The 26,971-nt window shown below is 58.0% G+C and overlaps 1 protein-coding gene across 1 annotated transcript; it reads right to left on the bottom strand.

Moving 5' to 3' along the window:
* Nucleotides 1-206: 206 nt before the first annotated feature.
* DOC2B (double C2 domain beta) lies at nucleotides 207-26,208 on the bottom strand. Its single transcript, XM_061389538.1, has 9 exons — nucleotides 25,607-26,208; nucleotides 17,229-17,308; nucleotides 14,373-14,447; nucleotides 11,860-11,969; nucleotides 11,591-11,717; nucleotides 8,522-8,679; nucleotides 4,582-4,663; nucleotides 3,816-3,912; nucleotides 207-3,293 (listed from the first exon to the last, which is right to left on the bottom strand). The coding sequence occupies exons 1-9, from the start codon at nucleotides 25,977-25,979 to the stop codon at nucleotides 3,157-3,159; spliced, it is 1,239 nt and encodes a 412-aa protein (XP_061245522.1). The 5' UTR covers nucleotides 25,980-26,208; the 3' UTR covers nucleotides 207-3,156.
* Nucleotides 26,209-26,971: the final 763 nt, after the last annotated feature.

Raw genomic sequence — 26,971 nt, 5'->3', positions numbered from 1 at the left:
CAGGGAGGCCTGGCGTGCTGCGATTCACGGGGCTGCAAAGAGTCAGACATGACTGAGCAACTGAACTGAATGGTGGGCATGTACCTCCAGTGGGCTCTTGGTGCAGAGTAAATGAGACAATGTGCAGAATAAGTCCCTGTTGCCAGAATCTCGTTCTTTCCTGCCCACCTATTCAGATCCATTAAGATGAGTCTCCCAAGCTCATATGATCGCAATGAATGTTTCCATTTACTTTGGACTATATGTCATTATAAATATTAACAAATAAGACTTAAAAAGGACACCTTCGGGTAAGTCGGACGAAAGTACAAAATTTGTGTGTGGGGGCTGCAGTTTCAGGACCGTTTCTGCAGTCGCCACATGATAGCAAAACGGTGGTAAGCAGTGCACGAGTCTGCGTCGAAGACAGCCAGAGTCCATGCATTGGGAGGTTCTGTCGGTTGGAAAAGGAACAAAGGGAGGACATGCACGGGCCGGGAGATGCAGTTCCTCGCTCTCGCCACTAGAGGTCAGGAGGTTACCGCCTCAGTTGGAAGACGGGCCCGTCGGGGATTGGCTAGTAGTGGTGGGCGGGGCAGAGACTAGGTAGGAGGGTGGGGGTGGAGATGGATGCCCCGTCCAGTAACCGCCTAGTTATTGACAGCTGACTTCGGAATGACTTTTTTTTGGCGTCAAATTCCCTGTTTTTGTGGGGCTGATAGAGCAGAGGAAAGCCAGTTTGGGGTCAAAGGCAGAGCTGATACCGCAGCTTCTCAAAGCACTTTGTCTCTAGCAGAGATACAAGCTGTAAGGGGTCCAGAACAGATCCAGGGTCCTAGGGAAGGTTCTGTCTCCCAGGAAGGCCTCCTGCCCAAGAGCCCAATCCTCGGCCTGGGCCAGCTGTCCCGAAGCCCCACCTCCAGCCTGACTGTCCCTGTGGTCCTCAGGGACCATTTTTCAGGACCAAGTCTGCACTTGCACAGCCCACGGCGTTGGAAGGCCTTGGACTAGGCGCCCGGTGTCCTGGGCTCTTATCCCAAGTGCGTCCTGAACAGGCCCCTTCTTCTTGCGGGTCCTTGGTTTCCCTGTGTGTCTAACAAGGAAGTTGTACTGGGTGAGGCTCTAGTATGCGTCTAACTTGGCCATTCAGCATCTCCATGTGTTTACAGGGAGTCTGTGAAGCTCCTCTCTGAATGAGAGCGCCCCCCCAAAGGCAATACTAAGAAGACAGCCAGAGTTAACCCAGATGCAAGGCTCCTCAAAATCAGACTCTGCCTCTGAATCTGCTTCCTCATCTGTCAAATGGAGATGACAGTTAAACCCATCTCCCAGGCCTGTGACGATTCATCAAGACACGGCCTGTAGAAGCCCTCACCATGCACCAAGCCTTCTCAGAGAGGCAAAAGCAAGACTCTGTGACCAGCCAAGGTTGCCAGGTACTGTGTGGGGTCTGGAGTCCTGTTTTCCCTGGAAAATGAAAACAGGCTGATGGGCACTTGGTGGGATTCATATCATCACCTGCCCCCAGGCCTCAGATGGTGATGTGCTTTGTGTCTGCAGCAGAGGGTCCAGCCCAGCGCCCCGTGAGCCCTGTACTAGCGTTGCTGTGGGTGTGGTGTCAGAGCTCTGGGCTGGGGGTGGGGCAGGGAACCTGGAAGGCCTCAGGCAGATCACTTTCCCTCTCTGAGCTGTGTTTTCCTTCAGTGCAGGGATGGGCTGAACACAGAAATTCCTGGTTTCTGCATTTGTTCATCCAGGGTTCCTGAAGGCCCCTTAGTCAGCAGGAAGAGGTGGGGGCTTCAGGCCTGGGCCCCAGAGTCTTGATGCCCTCAATCCCTTCCTGGAGACCCTGACCCAGGGTGCAGAGTGGCTCTCAGCTCCTGGAGGACAAAGCCAGCCGTTCCCAGAAACAAGGCCCTGGATGCTGCTGAGTACTGAGAGGGATCTCAGTAGGGAATGGATGCAGACGCAGCTGCGGGGGGCTCTCCGCTTTCCAACCCTGAACCCAGAAGGAAGAGCCTGGGATGGGGAGGGTGGAGGAAGGCAGGGAGCGGAGGGTGAGGACAAGGAGGCCTTTTGGTTTTTTTCATGCGAAGAAGTGACACACTCTTCCTGACCACAGCTGACCTGATCTTAAGCTGGGAACAAGGAGAAGCAGGATCCATCCTCCAGCTTCCTCAGGAGAAAGATCAAAGGTGGGAGAGCTGGGTCTGAGAACTGAACTTGACCCTGCATCAACATCAGTTTAAGCCACTCCTCCCATGGCTACAAGCCCAGTTGGCCTGGCAGCTAGGGGTGGGATGGGGGAGGGCTGGGTGCCCCTGCCCCACTCCTAACAAAGCCTGCCTCTTCCCCCACCCTCCCGAGAGAGACCCTGGGTCCAGGCAGTTTCTCCCTGGCCCAAATCATCTTTCCTCTCCAGGCCTCGGACACCATTTCCAGTGCCCTTCCTCCTCTGTCTGCCTAGAGTCTCCACTCACTCTTCAAGGTCTTGCTGAAACATCACTTCCTCCAGGAAGCCCTCCCAGAGGAGTCCACAGAATGTATAGGTGGGTCAGGCTGGCCTTGGCATTCCTTATACCCCTGTCATAAGAGTTTGTTTGAGCTCCATAACTAGACGGGGACCTCCCTGAGGGCAGGCTCTGGGTCTCACTCTTCCCCAGGGGCCTGCAGAATCACTGAGTGAAGCCCTTGGCCTTCGCCCGTGTTCATGGGGAGCTCCAGGATCTTCACCAGACTCCTGGCTCTCAGGTGAATTTTTTCTACCCTCCCAGTTGCGCCAAAGTCAGAACCTCCTTTAGGGAATGGACTTTCTTCAGAGTCCTGTCCTACCCAAAATCTCCTTCCCCACTGCCCCTCTCAGCCTGGGGTCCCCTCCAACTCACTGCTGACCTCTGTAGGGTCCTTGTCCTCTGGATGGTCCATCCGCTTCCTCAGGGTGAGGACTGCGGTCCTCTTTTTCCACCCAGCCCTCTTGGGCCTCAGGGGGTGGAAAGCAGGCCCAGCTCACTGCCCCCACCATCCCTCAGAGGGGCTGCTGCGGCTCTGTGTCCAAGCAGGTGTCCTGGATCTCCCCCGACGTGGGGGCTGAGGCCCTGAGCAGCAGCGAGGAAGCCCAGGGCCAGGCCTGCGCTGGGCCAGGCGGCGGCGGGCGGGCGGGCGGGCGGGCGGGGCGGGTCAGTCGCTGAGCACGGCCCCCGGGAGCTCGTTGGTGAGTGTGTGCCAGCGCTCTATCCTCTTGTCCTTGTTCTTCAGGCAGTCAAACCAGTGCTTCAGGCGCTCTCCCTTGGCGTTGATGCCCAGAACCACGCCGCCTGCAGAGGGGAGCCCGGGCAGCCGGGATACTTGACCTATGACTCTCAGGGCCCCTCGGGAACAGTGCGCCCAACACCCTCCCAGACTCTGTGCTGCAAGGCTGGACTATCTACTCCACCCACCTGATGAGAGGGTGGACAGCGCTCTGACCACCACACACGCTTAGACCCTCTTACTGCCCCCCACCCCCCCATCAGGGCCAAGGATCCTATCCTGGCTTGCCTTTTCCCAGGACCGCAGCAGTACTGGGGGGCAGCTCCACCGTGCACAGCCAGTCAGCTCACCAGGAAGCTGGGGCCACAAGGACTCAGAGTCCAGCCCAAAAGGGCTGACCATCATCTACCCTTTCCCCTGCTCTACCACACACTGCTACTGTGACCCCTGCCAGGCCTCTTTCCCTCTCTGGGCCTGTTTCTTTCTCTGTCACACAGGGTCAGGCTGCAACGTGGCTGTGGCCTGATTCAGGACTCTGCCCTAGGACCGGCATGTTGCTGAACAGCATTCCCATCATGGCCTCTCACCAATGAAATCGTTGGATTTTCCAATGTCGTAATCCCAGACGGTGATCTCCAGGGTCTTCTTGGCCAGGTCCCCATGCTTAATCTCATAACAGAATTCCTGGTGGCCAGAAGGGGAGTGTTAGGGCCAATGCCACAGGGCCTGGAAGTCGGCTGGTGGCCAGTGTGCAGTAGTTGCTGTGATGGATTCTCGCCCGTCTCACCCACTTCTGAGAGCCTGGCTGAGATCCTCAGGGGCCCCCTTCCCTCTGACCGCCTGCCCCTTGGTCACTGAAGCTGCCTTTTTCAAGATCCCTGAGAGGCTCCTTATCGCTAGGTGGCCTGGGCTGACTCTGCTGACCACTCCCTTCTTTGTGAAACCCTCTCTCCTGTCAGCTTCCAGGACCCTTCCACATCCGATGACCCCCTGGCAGCACCTCCTCGGCCTGAGGACCTGAGTCACTCAGGCTCCTCTCCTTCATCTCGCTCCTCTGAGCCCCTCTCCAGCTGCACCCACCTTCCTGGGGTCCTGAGTCCCCACATCCCCCATGGCTACAGAACTATCAATTCCATCCTCTGAAGAGGTTTGCAGGCCTCCCCTTGCTTCCGTCTGAACCTCAACCTGGTTCAGCCTGGCCTCACTTCTCCTCCCACGACTCCCCCACCTCACGGCTGGGGGCTCTCCTGTGGGCCCCTTCCCACGCTCCAGCTCCCACAGTGGCCCCTGGAAAACTCAGTCCCCCCAGGGGAGAGTGAGTGGCCTTCCCACGGCTCCCCCAGCCCCTCATACCTCGTTGAACTCTGGGTTCAGGGTTTTCTTCTTCACCGCCGTCTTGTGTTTGGATTTCTTGTCCACATCTGGCTTCAGGTATCTGGAATTACAACCAACCGATAGGCAGAGGGTGAGACGAGGCTGTGAGAACACACGGAGCCCCCAGGGCTTGGAAGCGCTTTCTCCCGGGAGAGAGACTTCTGTTCATTCGTGATGACCAGGTGACATGGCACAGGTGAGGGGTCAGTGTAGTGAGAGAAGCAGGTGGGTCATTCATCACCTGGACCTCCGTTCCCCGAGGAAAGGGGGTTTTCCTAATTTCTGGAAGTTTGAATTTTCACAAAGCTCACATTTCCCTCCAGAAAAACATTTTTAGCAGAGTTGGTCCCTTGCTAGAGCTTTCCTGTTTTTAATAGCAGATTATGGAGATGGAATGTGCACGCTATAAAATGCGTCTTTCTTAAGTGGATAACACAGTGGTTTTTAACCTAGTCCCTGGGGTGTATCGCTGCTGCCTCACCGAAACTTTGGGAAGGAAAAGGTCTTTTGGGCATGGGCAACAATGCTTCCTGCAGAGAAAAGAAATCCCTGCTTACAGAGCAGCAGTCTTCATCTGGGGCACAGAGAGGCGGAGGGACTTACCCAAGGTCACACAGCTGCCCAGCACAGGGCTGGCACTCAGAAGCCAGGCTCTCTCATTTGCAAAGCTTCCCACCCTGTCCCCGCACCGACACTAGACTCTCTCTCACCCACCACCAGCTTCCTGGTGCCCAGCACCGGGTGGGATCAGCGAACATGGAAAGTGGTATCTCACTGTGGCTTTTCTGTACACTTTAAAAAAAAGTTGTGATAGGTATTATGAAAGTCATACTGGTTCATTACAGAGACACTGGAAAATACATACTGACAAAAGCTGGGGGTGGGGAGAGAAATGAAGACATAGGTCTGCACAAAAACCCATTCTTTAGCAGCTTTATATAGCCATCAAAAATTGGAAGCGACCCCACCCTGGTGCACTTCAAGAGGAAGTGATCTGACAGAGGAGTATTCAGCAGTACAGACCTACAGACCGCACTCCGGGCGCACGTGCCACATGGCGGGCTCTCCAGAGCACTAGGTCATGTGGAAGAAGTGGGAGTTGCTGTTGGAAGAAAGTCTGGAAAAGGCAAAACTATTGTGACAGAAAACAAATTAGCAGTTGCCTGGGGCACCTTTCCAGGGCCATGGTATCTGTGTCTTAATGGAGGTGGTGGTAACCAGACTGTATACATCAGTCCCACAGCAAAAGGGAGAAACCTCCTGGGTGTAAGTTATGCCTCAATAAAGATGAAGTTTTAAACAGGTGGGGGTTCCCATAAACCCCCACCCAGAGATGGTGAATTTCTTCAGCTCCTTACAAGCTTCCATGTGTTTCCTGATTCACCTTTCTTTGCTTGTTTGGTTTGGGGGCGAGGAGGAAGGATGGGGGTCCTGGGCTGTGGGAGCATCTCCCAGCCCTGCCTTTGGAAGCCCCTGAAGGGAAGCTGTCCTGGGCTCCTCACGCCCTCAGCACTGCACAGCCGGTGCCCAGCTAGAGACCCTCACGCAACCCCAGCCAGGGGTCGTCCCCCGTCCTGCCCCCAGGCCTTTGTCTATGCTGTCTCCTGGAGGGAGGGCGGCCTGTGTGGGTGAGGAGCACAGCCTGGGTGCTCTGGGGCCCATCGGTGGCTGCCCCCCCCCTCCCTATCAGGACCCCCTCCTGCCCTGGCTGCTGGGCTCCTGGAGTCCCCCTATCATTGCTGCCTTTCGTCTCTTCTGCACAGTGACTGCTGCTTGCCTGAGGCCTCTAGAAGACACCAGAGGGCTAGAGAAGGAAGGGGTTGCCCAGGGCAGCAGGGCAAGTTGCTCCGTGTTTCCTCAGCACCCCTGGGTGGGGGATGGAGAAGGTTACAGAAGGACCGCGTAGAAAGTTCCATGAGACCTAGCCCAGCCCTGGCACCCAGCAGTTACTCTGGACATGTGATGACTGTTAACCATCATCAGCCCCAGAAGACTGGACTTGGGGTCAGCTTCTAGCCTGGGGAGACTGAGACAGCTATCACCTGGGATGAAGTTCATAAAAAATAAGGATGTTGACAAAAGGCCTTGTTCCATCTAGCTCTGCCCTTCAACATCCTCTACCTGGCTCTTCCCTGTGGCCCCAGGTGCTCTGCTCAGAATCTCAAACCTGTGCCTGCATCTCCCCTACTCTTAGCAAGGAGGAGACCCATGGTCCGTGAAGGGGCCTTTCAGAGATGGGAGCCCTGAGCAGCTGCCCCCTGCATGTCACCCGGGGAACTTGAATCAGATGGAGGTATTTCTAGGCCACTGGGAGCCTCCCTCCGATCCATGGGGCCACCCACAGAGCTGCCCTCTGAAAGGCCACCCTGACCCAGCCCATGGCTGGAGAGTGGTGCATGGCTGCAGTGGCCCAGTGACTCTCACGCCTGTGGCCGGGGGGTGAAGGTGCCCAGGTGCGGTGGACAGGCCCTGCCAGAGCTGCCCTTCCACTGTAGCTGGTGAGACCCTGCTTTCCGGATAACCCAGCCTGAGACCCTGGAATTCCTATCAACTTGGCAGGTGGGCACTGAGCCGATTTAAAAACTCGACACCACCCTGGCTTCAGATCCTATTTTCTTCCCTAGGGAAACTAGCATCACAGATACAAGTGGACGCACGTCCTCCCTTCCCAGAGACCATCCCTACAGGGTCACGCTGCGTGCTCCCCTCTATAGTCTGCTCTGGGCTTGGCACGCTTGGCATAGCTGTCCACATTAAGCCACCCAGTCCTCGTTTATTCACTTCAACTGCATAGTACTCCTCTGTCTGCAGACGCCACGCTTCATTCATCTCTCCCTCTGCTGATGAACACTGGGCTGTCTCCAGCTTATGGCTATCTCAAGCAATGCAGCAAAACCAGCTTTCCACTGGGGCCTGGCTTTCTGGAGCCCATGGACCTGGCAGGGAAATGATGTGGCCACAGAGTGTACACATCTTCCCAGCTTACCCAGAGTCGCTTACTTTCTCTCCACTGGTTTTAAGAGTCTGTCTTCTGAGCTAGGACAGCATGTCCTCTCCCAGTGGTCTGTGACCCACTGGAAGTCAGTTTTGCTAGTGCTCGAGCTTGGGGCCCAACTCTTTTTTTTTAAACGGGAAACCAGTCAGTCTTTGTGATGGCCTCTGTCACCTGAGCCTCCTCGCTGTGCCCTGAGGACAGGACCGTCCCTGCTTCTTAACTATATCGTAACTCCTCTGTCCCTCTCCCTGAACAGAAACAGCTCCTTTCGGCTGGGCCAAATTCCTCCCCAAGTTCTAACCTTCAAGACATCCTCAAACAACGGTGAACTCAGACTAAGATCCATCTTTTGCTAGTGGAAAGCCCCAAAGCTCAGATGGTGCCCACCAACCACCTGCTTCACCCGTCTCCGAACGGCCACCAGCTCCTCTCTGGGCTCTGATCACAGCCTGTCCTGACCCAGGTTCACGGCTCTGGGGCCCTCGCGTTAGCATCCCCCCAGCACCACCAAGAGCCCCACCTGGCAGGCTGGATGGACCCTTAGCTGTGCCTGTGCCCACGTGTGCTCAGCCCTAAGTACTGACGGAGCCCCTTCACTGCATCTCCCAGCCTCCTGTCCCTTTCTCCAATCTGCTCACATCTCCTCCTGGGCCCCACAGTCACAGAGAGACCTGAACAAGCCATCGGGAGAGAACTGCTCTTTCTGCGTGGACTGGGCAGCCACTCAGCTTCTGTGGGCAACAGTTGCCTCATCTGAGAAACGGGTTTGGCCAGATTCAACCCATGGAGCACAGAAGACCCTGGTGGGCACAGCGCCCCCTGTGCTTCACACAACCACTTGCTGTGCAATCGACTCATCGCAGCTGCTGCTCCTCCCGGGACCTAGAGGTGAGACGGTGGGTGAGGAGCGGGCCGCACACTCACGTTTTCACGTAGGGGTCTGAGTAGCCGTTGGCGTCCATGGCGGCCAGGTGGGCACAGCGCACGATGCCGACCAGCAGGCCCTGCTTCTGCGAGCTGTACTTGAGGGAGACGAGGATGCGGCCCCGCTCCTCCAGGGACTTGTCTTCCGTCTTGTCCACCTGTGGAGCGGGAGAGCTGTCACTCAGCTGTCCTTGCCCGCCCCTCCCGCAGCCGTGGGCCCAGGCCACGTGGAGCCCAGTGGGTGCTGGTGTAGGCATGGGACATGGTTCACTGGGACCCTGGCCCCTGGATCGTGCTTCCTGGAGCCTCAGGGTGTAGGAGGGCCCCATGGGGAGAATCTGGGAAAACAGTCCCACCCCAGGGGCAGCTAGGAGGTGGGTGGGGCAGGGCCCAGCACCTCCCCCTGGAGTCAGACCTCAAGTCTACATCTCACCGTGTGTCCTCGCTGCACCCCAGTCAGCACCCTGAGACCACTCCTCACCCTCCTGAGACCTCCCACTTCCAGCTGATGCTCATCCAGAACCCCTGTCCTCTACCTTCTGTCCACCCAGCCTGAGCCCTATGACCTCAGAGGGCCCCTTCTAGACGTCTCTGCCAGGCTCATCTCACACTCAGTCTCTGGTCTTGACTATCCTCTGCCTGGCACTAAAGCAGCACCTCACATGGCCCCTCGTGGGCCGGGGCCATGCTTGCACCTCTGGAGATGGGAATCCTGTGGGGTGAAGGAAGGACCACTTTCCCCCTTCCCACACCCAGGGCCAGTTGATCACTGCATTCTCCCTGAGTGCAAACGCAGCCTTGGCCACTTCTCCACACAGTGCTCAGCCGGTCGGTACCCACGGGTCCGAGGGGGCAGGTGAGATTCAACCACCTGTCACTCGGGCCTTGGGCTTCGAGTGTGACAGCCTCACTAAACCATGACTCTTGTGCCAGTTGTGTGATGTGTGAAAATTAAACAGTATAATGAGCCGGGATATTTTCAGCTGTTTTTTTTTTTTTTACAGTGGGATATACTTTGGATGGTTTCACATAAAGACCATTGAACTGGGACATTGCTCAGTATTTATGAACAATGAATAAGGTTTACAAGGCTCTCTAAAATCTATGAGGTACCATCAAAATGAATCTTTACTGCCGAGTAATTATCCCAAATTGCACCCTTGTCAACTGTGGGTCTCTGAACTGGACCAACGAGATCCTGGCAAATTCAAGCGAGGCTCAGCAAGGCCTTGATCACGCCCCAGGCACAAGCATGTACACTCTCAAACACATCCCCTGTGCATGAAACAGGTGCTCATGCATGCATTCCACACTCTTGCACACACTGCTCACACACAATTCACATTCAGCACCACACAGGTGATTGTTTATATCAGGGATCAAAACTCAGGAACACAACTCCAGCAGGAGCTGATGTTGCCTTTTATAAGTGACATAGATCATTTGGAGAAACTGGGTCAGCTGCGGTTAGTGACTAATAATAATGCTTAAAAGGTTATCTCCATCGCACACATGCCTAGGAGTGGGAGAGAATGTGACCACAGAGTACAATTTGTTCAAGTTATGCAAAAATACAGAGCTGGGACCCTGGACGGGAGCTCTGACCTCAGGTTAATTGTTCCTGGCCTTGACCAGGCGAGGCTGCGCTGAGCAGGGCCCTAGGTGGGTACAGCACTCAGGGGATGACCCTTGGGCTCTGTCCTCTAGAGCTTTCCTGTTGCCCAGGCTTCTGGTGGGGAATTGTCCTGGGCAGAGGGAACTGTGTCCTCTGTGGGACTTCACCACACAGTCCCTCAAGGCCCAGGTTTCTTAGGGGCCCAGACCTGGGACCTCCTGGCCAATCCCTCCCAGTCCTCTTGAACTGGGTGAAGGCAGGCAGGGGGAGGGGAGCGGGAAGGGGAGTGGGGAGGGGAACATTGCTCAGAGACTGGGAGGGCTCAGCTGCTGCAGACGGCTGGGGGCAAAATCGGTTCTGACACGTTCAAACAATTGCAATTTCTAGGAATTATTTTCTGTCTCCTCTGGGTATCTCACAGGCACCTCATGCCTAACACATTCCAGTTGAGGTCCGAGCATCCCCAGCTGCTCCTCCCATGGTCCCCTGCATCCCAGTGAATGACCCTTCATCCTCCCAGGCCCCACACCTAAGGATGCTGATCTTCAGCCCTTCTCCCGGCTCCTCTGCTGCCCTGCCCAGGTCCTATTCCCATTGCTCCCTCTGCACTTTGAGTTTCCCCACCCTGGCCCTCCACTCCCTCCCATCCTGAGGAGCCTGTTAAAATATCCTCAGATAGCTTGGCCCCCGCCTAGCACGCTCCTGTGGTCCATCTCACTCAGAGATAAAGCTGGAGTCCTCTCAGTCTCCCCACCCCCAACTCCTGCTCTCAGCTCCCAGGACCCCTTGCCCCCTGCTCCCTCTGCCCCACTCAGTTGGCCTCTTGCCTGTGCCTCCCACAGGCCGAGCACTTTTCCATGAAGGCTTTGCACCTGCGGCTCCCTCTGCCTGGGATATTCCCTGCTTGCCAGGTGAGCCTTCCCAGAGCACCCATCCAACCCATCGGCCCCTCTCATGCTTTCCTTCTCGGCCCTGATCCCTGCCGAATGTTCCATCCGTTTGGGTGGTTTATCTCATTTTTGGTCTGGCTCCTGTCCAAGCTTCATGAGGGCAGGGAGATTTATCTGTCTCCCCAGCACTTGCAGCCATGCCAGGCACAGAGTAGGTGCTCAATGAATGCTCTTGGGGGCTTGCCTGGTGCCCAGTGGTTAAGAATCCACCTGCCAATGCAGGGCACACAGGTTCCATCCCTGGTCTGGGAAGATTCCACATGCTGCGTGGCCTCTAAGCCCATGTGTCACAACTATTGAGCTCTGCATCAAGAAAAGCCACTGCAATGAGAAGCCTGTGCTGCTGCCACAAAGAGTAGCCGCCTATCACTGCAACTAGAGAAAGCCCTCACACAGCAATGAAGGCCCAGCACAGCAAAAAATAAATAGATTAAAAAAAAAAAATGCTCCTGGCCTTGCGCTCATGGCAGCGTGGGCCCTGGATGGCTCCAGAGCCTGACTCACCGGCAGCTGCTTCTCCAGGCAGATGCTGAATGTCTTGGTGTGGTTGGGCTTCAGCTTCTTCAGGGGCACCCTGGTCTCCCCGATGAACTCGTTGTGGCGGAATTTGTCCTCATCACACACGGAGATTCTGGAGGGCAAGGGGCCTCTCAGTTTGCTTCCAAAGTCAGGGAGGGTTTGCAAGTGGTGGGCAGGGGTGTGAGGGCAGGTCCAGTCCCATGGACAAGGCTGGGTTGGGTGGGGGAGCTGGTGGCCGGGGGGGTGTCACCCACCGCAGGGTCTTTCGGATCATGTCTTCGTCTGTGATCCCGTAGTAAGTGAGGGTCTCGTTCCACGTGGGGTTCAGAGTGTTTCGGAGAGTTTTCGTTCTGAGCTTATTCGCCTGGAGAGAGCAAAAATGAGCCTCTGAGCATCAAGGAGGGCAGTGGGCAGTGTAATGGCCCCATACACATCCCAATCCCCCAGAACCTAGCAAAGTGGGGGCGTGAAAGTTGCTCATCAGCTGACTTTACAACAGAAAAGGGACTTCCCTGGCGGTCCAGTGATCAGAACTCTGAGCTTCCACTGCAGGGCATGTGAGTTCAATCCCTGGTCGGGGAACTAAGATCCCACATGCCATGGTGCAGGCCCTCCCCACTCCCCAGCCCCGCCAAAAAAAAAAAAAATCTGTATACAACAGGCAGATGATCTAGGTGGGCCATGTCATCACCGGGCCCTTAAAAGTGGAAGAGGAAGGCGAGAGAGAGGCAGAGGGAGGTGTGACAAGGACAGAAGGTCAGAGAGGTGCCACCGGCTTTAAAGACAGAGGAAGGGGCCACAAGCCGGGCCAAAGGGGCGCCTCTGGAAGCTGGAGAGGAATGGGAAACAGCTTCTCTCCTGGAGCCTCCAGGATGGAAGGCAGACATGCTGCCAATCCATATTAGCCCAGTGGGACCCACACCCTGCGGAAATGGAAGGTAAGAGCTCCGTGGTGGTGTAACCCACCCAGTCGGCAGTAACTGGTTAGCACAGCCCTCGGAAAACACAGCTGGAGGGGCCTGCCTCCCAGGGGAGTGCCCAGGTGTGGTAGGGGAAGGCCTCTGCGGGACGTGTGGGCTGGGCCGCCCAAGGCCTGCTGGAGGTCTGCTGTGGGACTGGCTTCTCTCCCGCAGTCTCCTTGCCTGGCCGGAAGGCACCTCCCCTTCTTCCCTGGTGCTTCCGGACACCTCGGGTCTTGAACTCCTTACCTGTCTTGTCCCCTTCAGGCTCTGCCCTCTGTGCCCAGTTCCCTTTGATGTCTGCCACACGAGCCCAGGCTCTGAGGTCACATGGCCCTGGGTTCAAGTCCCAGCTCCCCGACTTGCATAAGCTCTGTGGAACCCAGTGGGTTCTGTACCCTCTGCCAGGGCTCCAGGGCATAACGACCACCTCTCTCAGCTGGCTTTTCAGGCCCCTGTCTATAAGGAGACTGTGCTATATGAAACGCTGCCCTAACTCAGGGGTCAATCCTATGACAAGCCCCTAGGACTCGGCAGCAGGTACTGCCGACTTGAGGTCCTAGGAGTCTAGGGACGCTCGGTCACTGCCCCTTCCTGGGGCCGCGTGGCCCTGACAGGCCTGGGGATCACCCTGCCACCTCCACCCCAGCATGAAGATGCAAGGCTGCAGGAGGAGCCTGCTCCTCCAGGCATTGGAGGAGGGCCATTGTCCTTTTTCCCACAGCCCTGCCTTCCCTTCCAGGGTGACTCCCCTGGACGAGTGGGACCCCCAGACCTATATACTCATCCAGGGGGGTTGGGCCCCCAAAGGAACTCAGACCTCAGCAGCCTGTGGCTCCTCAGCCTGGGTGGCCACCTAGGGGCAGGGCCATCCCATTGTCCAGAGCAGTGGCCGGGAAGGCCCTCTGCCCAGGGTCCCGCCCCAGTTGCTGAGTTTTCCTGTGAGGTCACTCACGGGCCAGGAAGGAAGTTCTCAACCATGGCTTCTGAGAAAGAGGCCGGGATAAGAACACCAGCCACCAGGCTCTGCTGCTCAAGCTCTCGTGTCCTGTGTCCCCTGTCCCTCCATTTCTGCCTTGCTCTCTGTTTGGAATCACAGCTGCTGGACTCCCGTTGAGCGCCCCTGGCATGGAGTCTGCCCACCTCACGCCTTGCGATGTCTGTGAGTTCCCAAGGCCAAGGAAGGACCCACTTCTGGAAAGACCTTTCTTCCCATGAAATTACAAAGGAAACTGCACTCAACTGTAAGCTGTATGAAAGAAGTCTAATCAAGTTCTGATCTTCCTGTGCCGAGGTCCAGCTGATGCTTTTGTTAATAGCTAATTTAAGAAAAAAAATTTCTTTTCTTCTCTCATAGATGCACCTATTGGCCTGGTCTGCTTGTCAGATCATCTGGTGCAGGAACAAGTGTTCTGTAGTCAAATAATCTGGGCAGATGCTGACCATTCCAGCCCCCTTGAGGAGCATCACAGAGCCGCCCACCAGGGCATTAAAGGCTCTGATAAGTCCGGCAGTAAAGAAACTGGTTTAATAATGTTTCCTGAAGTTACTTGGTCACAGAACCCCTTGTTTGCACATAGTATTAATGTCCAGTTGAGGATGTTTCTTATAAAATGCTGGCCTGGAAATTCCCTGGCAGAGTTTCCCCAACTCAGCAGGCAGGTGGTGCTGACTAGAGGTCCCCTGGGAGGCCTAGAGGGTGTGGGGCTGAGTGGGTGTGGGAGCTGGGGGCTCCCTGGGTGCCCCAAGTCCAGCCTGGGCTCCAAGCGGGCACAGCTGGTCAGCGGGCCCAGAGCAGGTCCTCTTACCTTACTGGCTCCTGGCAGCAGGTGCAGCTTGACGTATGGGTCTGCCAGCCCGTTGTGGTCCATCGGCTTCAGGCCCTGGGCAGAGGAGAACAGCAAAGGGTGTTAAGTGGGGGCTTGGGGACACAGAGCAGCCAGGGCCTCCAGGCACCTGGGGCAGCAGGTCCCAGCAGGCCCCTGGACCTCCCGGCTGGGTCCACTCATGACCCTCTTCACAGAAGCACCCCTGCCCCGTACCCCCAGGATGGGGGAGCAAGGATGGCTCAGCACCGGTGCAATTCCTGCCCTCCACTCCCCCCAAATGTCTGATTCTGTGTAGATGACCCGGGGCATCTTTGTCAGATCGCCTCTTTCTCGTTGTCGTCTCCTTGTCATGGAGGCCAGTGACTCACCTTTCTCTAAATGAGGCCCCCGTTATCCTGCTGTGGTCAGATCCTTCCTTCTTCCTGAACCATCTCCCCTTGCTTCCCAAGCCCTGCGACTTTCCTCACTGACCCTAAGTCCTCGTGAGCCCCTGTCCACCCATCCACACGCCTCCCTCTGCAGCCACGGGAGAAGGTTATATGTCCTGGAGACCAGGCTCCGTTTCTCTCTGGCTTGGCCACAGGGCTCTGCCTGTGTCCCCGGAGGCCACACAAGCTGGCCGGCTGTGCAGAGTCCCTCTGCAAGAGGGCACCCCTCACTCACTCTCGACCACCATCAAGTGTGCACAGCCAGGGAGCCCATGGAACCACAGAGAGGCTCCCAGCTGACCTCATGCCTGCTCCTTTTTCTGGAAACTCTCTCCTGGGATGGCTCACGGGGATGCAGGGAGGCAGTGGTGACATGTGCGGGGTGGAGGTGACATCCCCATGACCTCATCCAAAGACGAACCACAAGCTCACCAGCCTGATCCTCCACCTCCCAGGGGAGCTGAGGCCCTTCTCCCCACTCCCCACCTTGGTTTAGAGGAGCCCGCGGGTAGGGGCTGAGATCTGATGTCGGGGCTTCCAACTTCTAACCAGCACTGCCTGGTTACCAGGAAGGGGCCCACAGGTTTTAGCACCAGGATGGCCGGGGTTCAGGTCCAGCTCGGGCACCTAGCAGTTGGGTAAGTGATGAGGCTTCTGCCTCCTGAGCCTCAGTTTTATCATCCATAAAAGGGGTTACAATCCCAAGGTGGTTGTGGGAGTCAAGGAGGCAACACTGTAGCAGGGCCTGCTGCGGGGGCATTTGCCCCGCTTCCGGTCTGTGCTAGACCCTCTGAGGATGCCAGAGAAGTGGCTCAGGGTTGGGTGGAGCAACTGAGCTGGGCGCAGAGCTGCCTGGGCTCCAGCTCTGTCCTGCCCCGTAGGGCTGACTCCAGGACGAGGCTTGGCTGGGCGGCTCTGTGTATACCATGGCAGAGGCGACCCTGCCCAATACACACCTCTTACCCTTTCCCACAAAGTTGGAACTTCCCAGTTCTGCTGTGGGTGGGTGTGTCCTCCAGGACAGCATTAGGTACTAAGCACTCACTCATTTAATGCTCACAACAATCACACAGGTGGGGACGATTAACCCTATTTTTACAGATGAGCAAACTGAGGCCACTCTACCCACTTACAGAAAGAGTGCCTGAGCTAGGGTCCACTGCTGGGGCATCTGGTGTCCTCTGTGAGACACCCAAGGGGCGCCCCCTGTCAGCCTCAGCCTTCCTATCCCCTGGGGCCCCTCCCCACACCCCAGCCCACCCCAGCCCCTCCCACACCTGCACCACCTCCTGCCCAGCAGAGGGTGAACTGGAGATTGGGGGGCTGCCATGGCTCCCCCATTGCCAATGCCGTGAGTGGAGCAACCCTAAGTGGACACACACATATACACACACCACAGTACACCCACGCAGCCCCTCGAGAGCCTGGTAGAGACAGCGGGGCACACAGCACGGGGGGGCCAGTGTCTGCACGGGTTAGGGAGGAGGGCTGGCTCTGCCAGAGCAGTCTGGCAGCCAGTGCCCTTTCCCAGCCTCCAGGCCTGGACAACCTCTATCTACACAGCTGGGTGGAGGGTGAAGGGAAGGGTCTGCCCGGGCGTGCATCCTGCCCTCCACCTTGGCACGCCACCGCTGGAGTGGCCCCTGGAGGAGAGGGTGGGGAGGCGATGGCGTGGGTCGACTGGGGACACTACTCACCCCAGCATGGTGGCCCAGGCCCGGAGGGGCACAGCTGGGGCAGAAGCAGGTGGCCGGCCCCTCTGGACGGGCAAGAGTCACAGGTAGGGTCGGAGGAGGGGAGAGAAGCTGGCAGGCTGGGGGCTGGTGGTGGGGCTGGGCCCAGGCAGCAATGCCGGAGGCTCCTCGCTTGGAGCCGGGCCCAGGCCCTTCCACCGCTCTACCAGGAGGCTCTACCAGGCGGCACAGCCGCCCTTACCTTGCGGGAGAACATCAGCCTGGGCACCTTCCTCCCAGCGGGGAGCGATGCGGTGGGGACGAAGGGAACAGCGTGGCTAAGACCAGAGTTGACGGGGGCCAGCCCAGGACAGGGGACCATGGGGCTCAGATACCCAGCACCCCGCCCAGAGAGCAAGCTCAGGCCCATGTGACCAGAGCCTCCCCAGGGAGGTGGGAGGCCCAGGTGCTGCGAACCTTGGGCCGGAGGCGTCCACGTCCAACCCCTCCTCTTCGCCCGCAGGACGGGCCTACCAGCACCCCGCCTGCCCTTCCCTCCCTGACAGCTCCCCAGTTGTGGCCGCCTTAGGCCCCTACAGGCTACCCTTCCACCCTCCTCCTCTCATCTCTCCGGCTTCTCGGTTCTACTCTTTTCCTGCAGGGGAGGCAGCAGCATCTTAGGAGTAACTGGGCTGAGCACTGCCTCCTCGCCCCGCGCCCGCCAGTGGGCCTACCTTGGCCTTGGCGATGGTGCAGTGCAGGGCGTTGTTCTCCTGGTCGTAGAGCAGGCTGAAGTCCAGCGTGCCCAGGGCGGCTGCGGACAAGGAGGGCTCAGGTCACCCCGGGGCCACACAGGGGAGAAGCGTCACCCAGCCCTGTGTAGTCGGACGAGGTGTCAGGGTGTCCATGCCGACTGCCACCAACTGGGCACCTACTACCTGTCCAGCCCCTCCCACCCTGGGAAGGAGCTCAGGGGGGTTAGGCCCATCACTCCCCAGATGCCGTTGAGTGGTGGCCTCTGACCCCTGCATCATGCCTCGTGGCCTGTAGCTGGTGTAGGGTGTGGCCATGTGTGCCGGGCACGCGGCTAAAGGGGTTCCTGTCGTCCTGGTGCGACTGCCGGCCTAGGCTCCACACCTCGGCTCCCCTTGGCCTGTGATCTGTCCTAAGATCGTGCGAGGAGGCAGAGGGGTCAGGCTCTGGGTGCCTGCAGGCCTGGGCCCAGCCGACCAGCTGGTCCACTCACCGCCCCCTCTAGCGGCACTCGGGGCTGCGGCCCCCGGTCTCTCCAGGCCCTTAGGGGCCCTGGGCAGGCTACGAGGAGTGAGTTGGGCCCTCATGGTGCCACCCTGGCCGCTGAAAAAGCAGAGAGGGATTCCCAAGGGCCGGGCAGAGGGTGTGGCAGTGACTGGATGCAGCTGCCGCCCTCAGGCACCATCACACACAGCAGCTGTGGCCTCTCATGCCTCTGTGGCTCCCGGTATAAAGGCGGGGGTGGTGGGTGAGGGCGGACCTCAGGGGCAAGTCTCCCTCGCGAGACACACATTCACAGGATGTCTTTAGAGGCCCAGACCCTGCTTGCTAGTCAACTGGCTTCCCATTCATTCACTCATTACCAAGTGTTCACAACATGCTAGGCTCTAGGAATGAAGAGGGGTTTCCCTGGTGGCTCAGTGGTAAAGAATCTGCCTGCCAATGCAGGAGACGTGGGTTCGATCCCTGGGTTGGAAAGATCCCCTGGAGAAGGAAAGGGAAACCCACTCCAGTATTCTTGCCTGGAAAATTTCATGGACAGAGGATCCTGGTGGGCTACAGTCCACAGGGTCACAGAGTCAGACATGACTGAGTATGCACACACACACATACACACACAGGAAAGAAGATATCAAAACGCAGGTTCCTGCTCCAAGGAAAGCACAGCTTAACAGGAGGAATGGAAGAGAAGGATTTGCCACAGCAAAGTCTGGTGGGGCAGGATTGATGGAGGAGGCCTGAACTTGATGTGAACTGGGGCCATCAGAGAAGGCTTCCTGGAGGAAGTGACCCTTCACTTGAGCCATGCAAGATGAGTAGGAGTTGGCCAGTGCAGAGTGGGGCTGGGAGAAGGGGCATTTCAACCACAGGACCACCCAGAGGGCAGGGTGCTGGGTGGTTGGAGTCATGCTAGGGGGAGGCCAGGGTTGCCCAGTGTGGGTTAAGAGCAAACCACAGCCTGCTGGCCAAGTCCAGCCACTATTTGTCTTGCATCTCTGCTCCTAACACAGGGACAGGCACCCCACTCAGCGTCTCTGTTGTTGCCTGGCGGGGGCACCTGTAGAGTGTGTGACCTCTGAGGTCTGACCCTGGGTTCAAACCCTGGCTCTGCACTTCCTTGCTCTGTGACCTTAGCATATCTAGTTCTCTCTGTGCCTCAGTTTCCTCATCTGCAAAATGGAAACACAACAGCATCCACCTCACGGCATGCCTGGGGTGCGGAAAGTACTCAGTAGATAATTACAGAAGAAGCAGATCCATTTAGGTGATGTTTCTAGATAAGCGTACTTGCCCCTCTGAGACACCTCCTGGAATGAACTCGTTCTGAACTGGATCGCTCCCCTCCCAGCCCTTGTGAGCAGAATACACAAACGGTCACTTAAGACTTTTCGGAACAACCTGAGTCATTGCTATGACTTCAGCTAACTGTGCCCTGTGTCCAAGTCCCAGCCCGGGCACTGAAGGGTGTGTGAGACGAGTCCTTCACCAGGCGATCCCGGGTGGCCACTCTTTGTGAGGTTTTCTTGACGTTTTTTCTGCCTCCTCTCTTGACATCCACTTGAAACTCCTGTTATGTTAAAGTACTTGCCCCTGGTTGCATAGGCAGCTCTGCCTCCTGGTCACTGGTTACTTGGGTCTTCTATGAAACCAGGTGAGAATAGTTGTTAAAATTGTGTCTAAACTCAAAGTCAACAGGCCTTAGGTGGAGCCAAGAGTCCTTTTCCCCGAGCGGGGGAAGCATGCTTTAGTCCTGGCCTATTGGGTTTCCCAGGTGTCTCAGCAGTAAACAATTTACCTGAAATGCAGGAGAAGCAGGTTTGACCCCTGCAGATTTTACTGGAGAAAGAAATGGCAATCCACTCCAGTATTCTTGCCTGGAGAATCCCATGGACAGAAGAGCCTGGCGGGTTGCAGTCCACGGGGTCGCAAGGAGTCGGACGTGACTGAGCACGCATCTGGCCTATTGCTGCCTGCTTGCTAGGATGCCTCCGTGCCAGCGGGCAGGTGAGGGTGCTCTAAGGGTGGGATCTATCACCTCGCCTGCAACAACAGCCACAGGCCCAGGCTTCCCCAGGCTTTTGCAGTAACAGCCTTTAAAGCTCTTGGCTTTGCAAGACAGTGAATCAGCCTACTGTTCTGTTCAGGCCTAACTTGCGGCTTGTGCCTCCAGACGTTAGCCTCCGGAGGGCAGGGACCACGCCTCTGACACCAGCAATGAGCAGATGTTCAATTCACAAGGCTGGTCTATCCAAACTAACTTGCTCGCTGGCGCTCACTTGAGCAGAGATGTGTGATGCTCATGTATTAAAACATACAGTTCCACACAACATTGTAAAGCAATTATCCTCCAATTAAAAGAAAAGAATGGCAACCACAAAATCCACACAGTTCACAATCTCTGCCCAGTTCCTCATCCCAGAGAAGGACAAGGCAGCCGACAGAGCCCCCACTGGGAAATTCAGCTCCAGGCAGGGAGAGGGGTCCCTTCCACTGGATTTACAGACACCTGTGTTTGGGGGGGGGGGGCTGCTGACACTGCTCAATAAAACCGATAGCTGTTATCACTGCCCGGGAAGGAACAGCAAGCCCAGTGCTGCTCCAGGACGAGATTGGTGGATTTCTTCAGATGCCAGTGCAAGTTTTAGAAGAAATAATAGTTTAGAAATAGAAGCTCAGTCGCCATTTTTAGAGACTTGCTGGTGGTGGAGCTCTCTTAGAGAGCTCTTTATTACCTATTTGGAGAAATGAGGCTCAGAGAGGGGAGGTGATCTGGCCAGGGTGACACAGCAGAGCTGGATGTAGGATCCAGGCCTCTTCACTTCCATCCCCATTGCTCCTTCCTGCCTTAAAGCCTAGTGGCTTCCAGTATTTTCTGTCTGCTACTTTGTTAAGCTGAACTCTTGAGAGGATGGGGCAGAAAAACAAAAGAGGGATAAACAGAATTGCTCCTGGGGTGTGGGGAGGGCTGGTCTGCCACCCGAGAGGGGCCTCTGAGTTGAAAGGCCGCCTGGGCTTGTGGCAGGCGAAGGGGGCCCTGAGGACAGGTGAAGGTGCTTGTCCCTGTGAGCCACAAGGTCCTGCCCTCCAGCCACTCAAATCACACGTCCTGGCTAAAGTTTACATCCTTGGATAAATTATGAGACTTGGTCACTAATGGGCCTCTGAGAGTTGTCACCCGCTTGTTGATAATTATAGAGCTTTAATGGGGCTAATTCAGAGAAAATCAAGCTCAGCTCCTGTCAGTTCCTCTAAGGCAGAACATCCCTCTGCTTGGCTGATGGAGACTGACAGCATCATTTTGACCTTGGTTTGCACCTGGACTTTCCTCACCCATACACCCTTGGGAATAGGAAATTGGCCCTCGATTTCTCTTTTTAAGAAAAATGTCATCCTCTCAAATAGTTTAAAAAAAAAAAAAAAACAACCACCATGGCAAGAACCACAGAAAATGATCAAGTCTGAGTTGAAAGGATTTCCTAGTTGGGGAAACTGAGGCACTGACCAGACGCTGCAGGGGGAACAAAGAGGAATGAGCCATAGATTTTATGGTCCTGCTTACCAGGTGCTCAAGGTAGAGGGCGAGGACTTTTATAAACCTACTCATGAGCTTCTCTGGTGGTCCAGTAGTTAGGAATCTGCCTGCCAATGCAGGGGACACGGGTTCAATCCCTGGTCCGGGAAGATGCCACATGCTGTAGGGCAACTAGGCCCATGCGTCACAACTGCTGAAGCCTGCGCACCAAGAGATGCCTCCCCAATGAGAAGCCCGTGCACGGGACTAGAGAGTAGCCCCCACTTACAGCAACTGGAGAAAGCCTGCCTGCAGCAACAAAGACCCAGCACAGCCAAAAATACATAAAAATAAAATTACCCCCACCCAAATATACATAAACCTATTCATTCCCCTACTTTACACAGTCCAAAGGTTCTCCTCTGCCTCCTGGACTCTGCCAACCTCCCTGGTGTGGCATTCAGGCCCTCTGTGATATGACCACTTGGGCTTCATCATCCTCTTTTTCCCTTGCTCCAGCCACTGGACTCTTCCTCCTTCCACTCGGCCAGCCTGCGTTCTCCCTCCTCCCACTGCACCCTCTTTGTGGGAGAGCTCCGTGCAAGCCAGCGCTTCCCATTTGGGTTCCTGACTCGTCACTGCTGGGTTATTTGTGTGTCTCCATTTCCATGAACTTCCTGATGGCAGAGATTGCGTCTCAGGCACTCTGCAACCTCCATGCTCGGCAGAGTGCCGGACACCTAGTTGGTCCCGAGAGGCTGAGTGTGTGGAAATACGGGCCAGGTAGAATATGACAGGGCCCTAAGGAAGGGGAATCACAGCAAGCAGGGACAGGGAAATGATTCCAGCTGAGGGCCTTCTGGGCCAGCCTAACAGTGATTCCTCCTCTCCATCATTGCTTCAAGGCCTCTGTGGCCATTAGTCCTGACTCAGCCCTGGATGAATCATGCATGGGCCAGTGTAAGCGTGACCATGAGATGCGACTCTGGCCCAAGAGACAGAAGGACAGATTTCCTGGGGAGAGGTCTCCTCGCTTTTAAACTGAAACATGGGAGTAGAAACTCATCAAATTTAGGATCTTACTGTTATATGAGGGAGGTCAGCCTAAGACGAAAAGGTGAGACTTCCCTGGTGGCTCAGCGTCCACCAGCCAACATAGGAGACACGGGTTTGATCCCTGATCGGGGAAGATCCCATATGCCTTGGAGTAACTAAGCCCTTGCACCACAGCTGTTGAGCCTGTGCTCTAGAGCCCAGGAGCGGCAACTCCTGAAGCCGGTGCACCCTAGAGTCTGTGCTCCACAGCAAAAGAAGCCACCGCAATGAGAAGTCTGTGCACTGCAGCTAGAGAGGAGCCCCCGCTCGCCACAACTAGAGCCCGTGCAGCAGCGAAGACTCAGCACAGCCAGAAAATAAATAAATAAAACTTAAAGAAAAGAAGAAAAGGACGTGGTCGAGTGGAGAAACACAGAACCATTGCCGCTGATACTGCTGCTGAGCGGCGGCGTGAATCTGCCCCAGTGTCACACGGCCTCAACAGTCCTCACTGTTTGAGGCACTCTGAATTTTCTGTTACCTAGAAACCCCAAAGCATTCTAGTCATTACGGCTTTGAAGGATGGTCTGAGTTTCCACAGGTGGAGACTGGGTGGAAGAGCATCGCAGGCAGGGGAGTAGCATGTGTGGAGGTTGGGGGGGCATAGGACCATTGGAAGGGCAGCAAGCAGCGGAGTCCAGCTTAGCCAGGCCGCTCTGTGGGTCACTGGGAGGCCGCGGGCACAAGGGACACCTCTAACTATAACATTTCTGCATCTTCTCCCTGTTAACGCTCCTCTATTAGATCAGTGGGGAGCCTGTCGATTTTGCGCTTGTGCCTTGTGGTGACTTAATCAAGGATGGGCTTTAAAGAGAAGGGGAAAAAAGGCTGAATAAGTAAACAGCACTTCACTCCCGGTCTTGGACAACAGAGCAACCGTCCTAATTTCTTTTTGTTAGAACAGAGATAATCCAATAATTAGGGCAGCAGATAGCATAACCCTGGCTAAAGCCGTAATGAACCATCTGGCTTGAATCATTTAGGCTTATTGTAGGGATCTGGTTGTCAGAGCTGAGAGGGAGGTGAGGCCTGGGCTACTGAGTAGAGAATGGCTCCACCCTAGAACCTGGCCCCCCAGCCCCAGAACCTAGATGTGCTCTCAAGGTGGGATGTTTGGCCACTGATGGGGTCTAAGCCCAGGACAGTGGCCCCTTGAAGGGAATGAGGGGGCTCAAGCTGGCCCTGGCTTGGTGACACACCCTTCTCCTTGGCTCTCTGCAGCAGAGTGCCCTGGTGGCATGGGTGTGGCCAGCCCACGGCTTCAGGCTGGCAAGGCTGTGTCCGACTGCCCCACACTGCTGACCCCAAGTGCGTCTGTCTCCTGCTCGGACAATGAGCTCTGGGTCCGGGGCCCCAGCCCCGTTCCCTCTCTGCTGTGAAGACAGTGCTCTGTGAAGGACTTCTGAGTTGACGGACTGAAGATGGGGCAACCGGCTCGTGTCTTGCACTTCTGGTCCCCTCCTTGCCTGTGGGTTCAGGGGCAGCCAAAAGAAACAGCCTGATTTCTCAGCTCTTAGCTGTGTGTCTCCGGAGGGCCCGGGTGGCACCAGGAGAGCCTGAAGCTCGAGTGGAAGCCCTGCCCTGCTCGCCTGCTCCCCTGGCGTAGCAGGAAAGATGCTGGAAATGGGAACAAGTGGCCCACCCCTTCTTCTGGAGCCAGGGAAGATTCAGGGCATGCAAAGGGGTGACTTCGGTCTCCGCCTGCCCAGAGGCACAGCAAGTGAGGGGGTGCACCTGGCCCAGGGTGCCAGGAACTGGGGGTAGGGAAGATCCAGGGCACAGCCCGGAGGGCAATAAACTCTCCCGACCCAGTTTCCCCAGTCTGGCAGGAAAATAGAGGAAGAGGACTGCTCCTCATTCCCATGCCCCTGGGCTGGCAGGGCCTCCACATGCCAGGCTCTGGCCGGAGGGCTGTGGTCCAGGCCCGGGAGCGTGCAGAGCCGGCAGCTTTCCATCACAGGCCAGGCTCCGACCCACTGGACTCAGGGCTGGCAGGCCTCCCCCTTACTCTCCTCCCGGGCATCCCTGGGTAGGGTGACGACAGGTCTGGCCCCACCGCTTCCCGCTGAGGTGCTGGTAACTGTCAGCTTGCAGAGGCACATTTTATGTTGGGGAAACTCCAGACCCCCAGGCTGAGGCCCATGTGGGCACCCGAGCCAGGCGCAGCCGCCGTCGCTGCGCTGCGTGGGGGATGGGACCCGGCGAGCCTCGGCGAAGTGGGCGAGCGACCCCTGCCCGGAGAAAAGTCCACACCTCCCGCAGGACCGGCGTTGGACTCGGGTTTTCTAGCTCTGAGAGTGACGCGGCAGGGGCTACAGCCAGGCAGGGGCCTGGCGAGCAACGCTGCCTGCGTCCCCGGCCCCATCCCGCGTAAATCCACCCGGCACCGCACGGCGACCTCGGCGTTCTCGGTTTCCCCTCCAGTCCCGGGGCGGGCGGGGCGGCCAGGGCGACCACCCTCGGAGCCCAGAAAGACGCCAGGAGCACCAGCCAGCCGGGCGTCGGCCCCGGGGGCCCCGGAGCTTGCCTATTCCCTGGGGCTCGGGGCTCCTGCCCGCAGCAGGAGGCTGGGGTGGGGGTGGGGGCCCTTACTGGCCGGGGAAGCGGGTGTAACAGGTGGGCGAAGGTCGGCGGCCCGGTCGAGCGCAGCGGCGGGACCAACGAACGTGGGAGGAGGAACCACCAAGGTTTTTCCAAAGGACAAGCGGGCCCCATGGTACCCTGGTCCTCGGCCCGTGCGCCAGTCAAGCCGCCGCGCTCTGCGGCCGCCGGCCCACCAGGGAGGCCGCCCGACTCCGGCCCCGGGGTCTCTCCGCCTTTCGCCCAGCCCGACCCTCGGCTGCGGGGCCGATCCGCCGCGTGCTCCGGGGCAGGGAGCGATCGAGCGGCTGGCAGCAACTGGTGTCTCCCCGGGGCGCAGCTCCGCCCTGCCAGGGAACAAAAGCCGCCGCCCACGCTGGGGCTCCCAGCGGGCGGGCCGAGAGGGGGCGCGGCGCGGGCTCCGGGGAGCCGGCCGCTGGAAATGGGACACCCCCAGGGGGCGCCCCCAAACTTCCCACCTCTCGGACCTGCTCGAGGGAGGGGCTGTGTGCGCTGGGAGCGCGGAGAGCGCACGGCGCGGCCGGGGACTGCCACCAGGTGGGGGGTGTGCCGGAGGGACCGAGACCGCAGGGGAGCCGAGTGCGGGCGAGGGCGGGAGCGCGAGCAGCCGCGCAGGGGAGGGGGCGAGCAGCAGGCGGGTGGGAAACTCACTGCAGTCGTCGGACTCGTAGCCGTCGGCGTCCAGCTCTTCCTCGGGTGGCTTGGCGGGCGGCCGCCCGGGGCTGGGGGCCGGGCCGGGGCCGGGGCTGGAGCCGTAGGCTCCAAAGAGCTGATCGACATCCTCGTCATCGTCGCGGGCGCCGTCGGAGGGGCTGCGGCGGCCAGCGCTGGCCGCCGCGGGGCGCGCGGGGGCGTCCGGGGGCGCCGCGGCGCGGGGCCCGGCGTCCGGGGGCAGGCCCCGCGGGAAGCGGGGGAAGTAGTCGGAGATCTGTTTGATGGGCCGGATGGGGCCGGGGCACACGTCGATGGCCATATGCTCTTGGATGCTGATGGTCGCCTTCTCCCCGCGCCGCCGGAGGGTCATGCAGGCAGCACGGCTCCGCCCGGGCGCGGCCCGGCCCGACCCGGCGCGGCCCCGGCCCGGGGGCGGCTCAGCAGGCCCGGCGGGGCGTGGCGGGGGCTGCGGGCATCGCCGGCGGCGCCCCCGGACGGCCCTGACGCGGCTGCTGCCTGCTCGGCGGCGGCCGGCGCGAGTGAGTGCCAGGGGCCGGCAGGCAGGGGGCGGGCCCAGCCCGCGTCACCGGCAGCCGCCGATCAGTGCGAGTGTGCGGGCGGCGCGGCGCGGAGCGAGCCGAGTGGCGCCGCACTCACTGGCACTCACACCGGCGCGCACGCCGGCCCGGGACCCTGCGCGCGCATTCGGCGGGCAGGGCCACTCGGCGCCTTCCACTCACGAGGCGCAGGACCGGCGCGGAGCAGAGCAGAGACCGGCAGGACGCACACCCGCACTTTCCCGCGCGTGCCCGCACTTCCTGGGCTCCGTTCACACAGAACAAACGCCGGTGCGCAAGGACACTTCCAGCGCACAGAAACGTGTGCAGAACTGGGCGGAAGCACCGACTGCTCACATCTGCAGGACACACGTACCCATAGAGAGTTGGTTGAAGCTACTGTGGTGCTGTACACCCCCTCAATACACACATATCCCTAACAGCATTCGTGGAGGCGGTCAGGGGACTCAGGGCACCCCTGTCCGCGGCACACCTAACAGCATATACAGACACGCCCCCAAAGTGATCAGGAGACCCAGGGCGCCTCCCAGCCCCCAGCCTAGCAGGTCACATAGCCTCACTCCTAGGAGTGCCAGACAGGATGCTCTCACATTAGCAAGACATCCACAGCTGTCCAAGGTCACCGATGGCACAGTCTGTTCACCCTTCCTCTCAGGTCACACGCAAGCACCCTCCTTCTAACCAGTAGTCAGCCTCTCACTTGGTCAGTGAGTAGCTTGAAGGACAGGGTGTGTGAGGACCTTGACCACAAGAGGTGATTGGGAGAGGATGAGGGCAGGCAGGG

Source organism: Bos javanicus, chromosome 19, assembly GCF_032452875.1.
Source record: "Bos javanicus breed banteng chromosome 19, ARS-OSU_banteng_1.0, whole genome shotgun sequence".
Taxonomy (NCBI): Eukaryota; Metazoa; Chordata; class Mammalia; order Artiodactyla; family Bovidae; genus Bos; species Bos javanicus.
The sequence above is the reverse complement of the archived record's forward strand: the minus strand, read 5'-3'. Positions and strand labels throughout refer to the sequence as shown.

Bases quoted from the DNA above. Each gene is read 5' to 3' on its own strand.
- DOC2B (XM_061389538.1), bottom strand. From the start codon at position 25,979: ATGACCCTCCGGCGGCGCGGGGAGAAGGCGACCATCAGCATCCAAGAG. The intron at 14,448-17,228 runs GTAGGCCCACTG...TCCTCTGCCCAG, and splicing joins GCACCATCGCCAAGGCCAAG to GGCCTGAAGCCGATGGACCA. The intron at 11,718-11,859 runs GTGGGTGACACC...CTTGCCCTCCAG, and splicing joins ATGATCCGAAAGACCCTGCG to AATCTCCGTGTGTGATGAGG.